At 34.6% G+C, this 6,108-nt stretch overlaps 1 protein-coding gene across 1 annotated transcript; it reads left to right on the top strand.

Annotated features, from left to right (window-relative positions):
* The first annotated feature begins 2,819 nt into the window (after window positions 1–2,819).
* LOC107886333 (polyadenylate-binding protein-interacting protein 5) lies at window positions 2,820–5,130 on the top strand. Its single transcript, XM_016810240.2, has 3 exons — window positions 2,820–2,870; window positions 3,456–3,850; window positions 4,647–5,130. The coding sequence occupies exons 2-3, from the start codon at window positions 3,464–3,466 to the stop codon at window positions 4,809–4,811; spliced, it is 552 nt and encodes a 183-aa protein (XP_016665729.2). The 5' UTR covers window positions 2,820–2,870; window positions 3,456–3,463; the 3' UTR covers window positions 4,812–5,130.
* Window positions 5,131–6,108: the final 978 nt, after the last annotated feature.

Here is a 6,108-nt window from a genome sequence, read left to right as displayed (position 1 = left end):
AAGTTGGATCGATTGGTCAACAATATAAGTGCTGACAATTTTATCTTCTTCAATGATGATGAAATACCTTCTGGAGGTAGGGGCTCAACTAAAGCTTTGCACATTACCACATGTTGTATAGGGTACACGTTGCCGAGAGTTTTGATGGATAATGGGTTTGCATTGAATGTATTGCCCCTGTCCACCGTAGATAGACTACTTGTGGATAGCTCACATATGAAGGCATGTCAGAATATAGTGAGGGCATTTGATGGAACTGAAAGAATGGTCATGGGAAGATTTGAGATTCCGTTGATAATTGGCCCAACCACTTATGAGGTAGACTTCCTGGTAATAGATATCAAGCCTTCCTACAAATGTTTGTTGGGAAGACCTTGGATACACTCGGTAGGGGCCGTGCCGTCATCACTCCATCAAAAGTTGAAGTTAGTGTCTCAAAGTCGATTGGTGACGATAAGTGCTGAAGAAGATATCATCGCGATAGTAATTAAAAATGCACCATATATGGAGACCGATGATGGGGCACTAGGATGTTCTTTCCAGTCCTTAGAATTCATGAACGCAATGTTTATTATCGAGGGAGATAGAATCCCGGTACCAAGAATATCCAAGGCCATGAAGATGGGTTTGCAGTTGATGGTAGGTGTAACAGCCCAAAATTTACCCTAGTCGGGAAGTGGTTTCGGGACGACAAAACCGAGTCATAAAAATAATTAATTTCCATATTCTATGCTTATTATGTGTGTACATGAGTATGTGGAAGTTTCATTCTCCAATTTTGCCAATTGTATGAGAAATTATTAAATAGGGATCGATATGAGACATGGTGAAAATATGATAGGCTAATTTAAAATGGTCTTTTAATGCATGTTGTGAAAATGATGGGTTTGCATGTCAAATTACCCAAAATTTGAGCTAGTGGTTGGCCATGCTATGAGTGGAAACATGTTGGGAACATGTTGGCCTAGTGAGGTATGTAGGAAAAAATAAAATAAGGAGTATGGGTAATAAAGAAAGGAAAAACAAAAAAATGAGTGGTTGTTCCCCCCATTGCCGTGAGCTAAAGAAAGGAAAAGAAAAACTTGTTCATCCTTTTTCATCCTCTTTTGACCGAAAATTCTAAGGGATGAGGAAGGAGTTCTTGCTTCATGTTTGGTTTGGAAGAGAATTAGGAGGAAGTTTGGCCATGCATGTAACTAGATTGAGGTATGTTTGATATTATTCTTTGAGATTCATGTATATTTTAAGTTGTAAGTTTGAAATCTACCTAGCCATGGTTCAAACTTTGTTAAATGATGGAGATGATATTCGGCCATGCATGTTACATTCTTGGTTGGTATTTTGATGTTTGATGTTGTGGTGATGAGGCATGAAGATGAGTTAAGATTCGGCCTAGGTGGAGTTTGTGTTAATGCCATTGCATGCTAAATATGAAGCTTGTTAATGATGCATGTGATGGTGGATTGATGATTCTTGAATCTCTTTTTTTTTAGCATTTTTGAGTGAGCACATATGTGCATTGGTTGCTAGATGGGGAAGAATCGGCTAGCAAGTTGTGTGCTAAGGTCGAATATAATTTTTGTAGGTTAATGAGTAATGCATGTGCTAAATTGATGGAAAGGGAGAGGATGCTTTACTAGTGTATAAATGATATAAAGATTTTAGAAATTATTTTTGGTTAGGTGTATGAATGATTAGGTATATTCGGCCATATGAGTAAATATATAGATGATGTTAAATTTGATTATGTATAATGGGCCATATAGGGTACACATTGTGATATTAACTTTGATTCTCCATAATTGATCAAGTGGGTGATTAGTAAGGGTGATTGCCGAATATACTAACATACATATGCATGTGTAATTGGATTGTAAATATTTAGCAAGGCGGTTAAACTAGTTGATTTATTGATTAAGCTCAAGGAGTTAAATGAGGAGAATCGAGCAAAGGCAAAGAAAAGATCATCGAGTAGCCGAGTTGGAACCATCTTACCCAACACAAGTAAGTCATTAAGCATATCTTTGGTATTGATTTAAAGGATCGTAATACCTATACCATTGTGTTTAATGAGATGAAATGTATACAAATGTATATGTAAGTAGAGATGAAATTTGTCGAATGTAAAAAGGAAGTGAAGCCTATTGAGTGGCTGGTTTTCGGCACTAAGTGTGCGGGCAATAAGTGTTCACGGTCATGAGATTGGCACTAACACCATGTTTGGTTGGGTGTATTGGCTATGCCAATACACCCCTAATCGGTGGGCCCCACTTAAGCTCTCTTTATTCCGTTGTTTGGTTCATTGTAATGCTATTACGGGTGTAATCCATTACTGCCCTAATCGGTGAAATCCACCGATTTGTAATACAGCCCTTTTGCTCAGATTAGGTGTTGCATCCAAATCCCTCCCTGTTTTACCCTCCCAATTGGCTTCCCCATTCCGTCGCCTCTTCCTTCATTCTACCTTCGTTCTACCTTTGCCTCCCGATTGGCTTCCCCATTCCTTCGCCTCTTCCTCTGTCTCTCAACCTCTTCTTTTCTTTTTCTTTACAACCAGTTACTCTTTCGTTTTGCCTTCTCAACCAGTCGACCTTTTTCTTTTCTTTTTCTCTGTGTCACTCCTTCGATTGCTCTCAATTGATGGGTTTCCAGGTTACTGCTACTGAAAGGTAAAGGTTTCTAACTCTCTTTTGCTCTCAATTATCCTGTAATTGTTCTAACTCTCTTCTTCTCTCTGTACTGAGTTTTAATGGCTGTCTTGTTAGTGTCTTCTTCATTACACTTTCAGGGCCTGATCATATAAACTTCATCGGAACACGGAATCTTTTGTTTCTTCTTCTCTTTTGCTGGAGTTTTTGCTTTAATTTTCGGTAAAAATTTCTTACTAATCTTTGATTTTGGTTGTTTTCTCATTGGTTGATCTTTACGGCCCTCATGGAATCAAAGACCTGAAAGTTTAAAGGGAATTTTCCTTACTTTCTTGATAAAATTCAATTTAAAACATTCCAATAATTTTTTCCACCTTGTGATTGGTAATTTTCCACTTCTTAATTCTTTTTGAATAATTGAGTTATCTAATTCGTTATTAGATGATTATTGTTATGATTATTTGAAGAACAGCAACTTGTGTACATGGAGTTTATTTTGTTCTAATTGCGTGACAGGTTTTCGATGCTTAGTTGCATGTTAAACAGAAATCCAGAATGATCCTATCAATGCAAGAAAAGTTACAGTTTATTCCAATTTACAATCATTTTTTTCTTTTTCTATGTGTGTTTTTATCTTGTTAGGATTAGACTTGCTCATATTCATTTTCGTTCAGTATGTTGTTTTTGCTATTAGATTTTCATTTTTCTGGATTGTTCTTTTAAAAAATGAATGATTTTGCCTAGTAATCTAATTTAATTTGTGTTTTTATGTTATGGGGGGCTAAAATGATTAGTATTCTTCTCCAGCAAAGAGAATGAAGCCAGAGGTTTCTTCGTTGAATCCCTGTGCAGCATCATACATACCACTTACCAAAAGGAAGGGTTCCATAGCTAAAGATATTAAGGCTGGAAATGAGTCTGCTTGGTTTGATCCTTCCTCACGTAGCAATGCTTCACTTGAATCTGCAATCCCTGGCATTGGAAACCACCTGGTTGCACTGAAAAGCGACCCTGGTCATGGTTCTTTGATGCAAAATCAGGGTGAAATGAGTGGCGAGCAGATTATGGATGAGGAATTCGACATGGATTTGGAGTATCTTCGCATGATGTTCCCCGGTTTGTCCAATGACTCTGTTCTGGATGTCTACATGGCTAATAATGGAGACTTAGAAGCCACTATTGACATGCTGAACCAACTTGAGGTAAATTTTGCCTATCTTTATTTTATAATTTATATAACTTGATTGTCTGAGTGGTCTTGCTGGATTCGTTTTCTATATTATTTTCATCTCGAATGTTTCCTATATTATTAGCTCCTCTTACTGTTCCATCCTGCAGATTTCCAAGTGTCCCTCTATGAAAGTGCTAGTAGTGAAGTAATTGAATTTATGAATAATTTTCTGATGTTGTGGGTAACATATTTCACTTGTTTTTAACTGTATGACATCAAAGAGTTAAGGATGTTAGTCTGCATTCAGGCCTATTTCAGCATAACCATGGTTTTTCTTCATTTGTTTTAATCCTCCCTGTGCAAATGATAGAGATTTTTCCACCTGTTTTTGTCTCCCACCTTTTGAACTTTCATATGATTTTATACATTGATTTATGTCAATGATTTCCCCACATATTTTGTTCTTATGGATCGTATACCTTCAGATGCTTTTATTGTTTTTATTCACCTCACTTTCAGTTGAATATATTATAACTGAGGGTTGTGTAGTGTTATCTTGTTCATATAAATTTGTTTGGAAATTTACCTATTCTATAATGCCATTAATAATGTATGCTAATTTGAATATTGGGGATAGGATGTTTTCCTCATGCTGCTTGCTTCTTGTTTACTCATTGTACGGCAAGTTCTTTCTTTGGTTTCATTGGAAGTGATTTCTGGAGTATTTGTGATTTTGATTCTTGAATTAGTTTATGGTTGGGATTAAAAAATGCACCTTTTTGCCCTTATTTCAGTATTCATGTACATTGGATAGTTCTCTTTGTTAGATGTACACTGTTGAGTCCTCTGACACTCTTCCCGACACATTGGATATCGGTGATATCTCTGAATTTATCTCTTCAGCAAACTGTGGTACTCTTAAACTGAAGAATGTGGCAGGTGAAACCGGCGCGTCTTCATCAGGCTCTACAGAATCAGCTGTTACCTCCTGACTGACATAATCAAAGGGGTTTCAGTGTTTCTAGTTTTAGTTGTATCTCTCAGTGGATAAGAAGTGTACACAAGTAGGGTTCTTCTTCAAGGTTGAGAAATGTAGTACTTTGCTTTTAACACTTGAAGGGTTTAACATTGGATGTGTAGTTGTATGCTGTAACATTTGCTTGGTCGCTCAACTTTTTCTACATTTGTTTGGCGATGGAAGAGTATTTGTTTTGTTTATGCCTTTGCTGGGGGTTCATTTTCTCTATATAATATAATAACTTATATTAGAAGTAAAATTGTATTTTGCTTTCTACTAAAAGAATGGGCAAATTAGTTCGTGTACGTAAGATTAAAGAGCAAACTAATCTTTTTGTTAAAAATTTCATCCATTTTTATAATTAAAACCGGTCTTTATATGTCGGCATGAGGTACACGTGGTACATTACATGTAATTGTCTGATTATTTTTATTGTTAACAATTGATCTTTTTACATAGTTTGTGATATATGCACAAATGAGGTGAAATTTATTAAATTTTATTCACCGAATCTATCAATTTTCAAATTTGGAAAATCAGTCGACTTGCAACGACTTTTTGGATAGGATCAAACATTCTTGGATTGAGATATTTTCATAGTGTTTGGAGATCTCTTAATATAAGAATATTAATTATTAAGAATTTTATTAAATTATATATTTTAATTATAATATATTTAATAATAATTATGTTTAAATATGATTAAAATATTTATTATTGATATTAATAATCTTATTAAAATTTAAATAACAATAACAATAATAATTTACCAAAACAAATTTCTGCTAATTATTAAGAATTTTATTAAATTATATATTTTAATTAAAATATATTTAAAAATAATTATTTTTAAATATGATTAAATTATTTATTATTGATAATAATAATCTTATTAAAATTTAAATAATAATAACAATAATCATTTACCAAAACAAATTTATGCTAAGGGTATTCTAGTCATTTTAGTTTTTTCCATTATGTTATTACACCTCTATTCCATTCAACCAAACACAAGATTACTATTACGCCTCTATTCCATTACATTCAACCAAACAGTTGATTTGCTATTACACCTCTAATCCAATACACCTCTAATCCAATACAGCGAACCAAACGCACCCTAAGTGTGCGGGTTTAAATTGTACAGCACTAAGTGTGTGAGTTTAAAGTACATGGCACTAAGTGTGCGTGGTTGATTATTAAGCACTATGTGTGCGAACCCAATATATATTTTCTATAAATTATTTACATTAAGGGTGCGACCTTACCGA

This window comes from Gossypium hirsutum, chromosome D04, assembly GCF_007990345.1.
Source record: "Gossypium hirsutum isolate 1008001.06 chromosome D04, Gossypium_hirsutum_v2.1, whole genome shotgun sequence".
In the NCBI taxonomy this organism is placed as follows: domain Eukaryota; kingdom Viridiplantae; phylum Streptophyta; class Magnoliopsida; order Malvales; family Malvaceae; genus Gossypium; species Gossypium hirsutum.
This window is presented reverse-complemented; position numbering and strand designations above follow the sequence as displayed.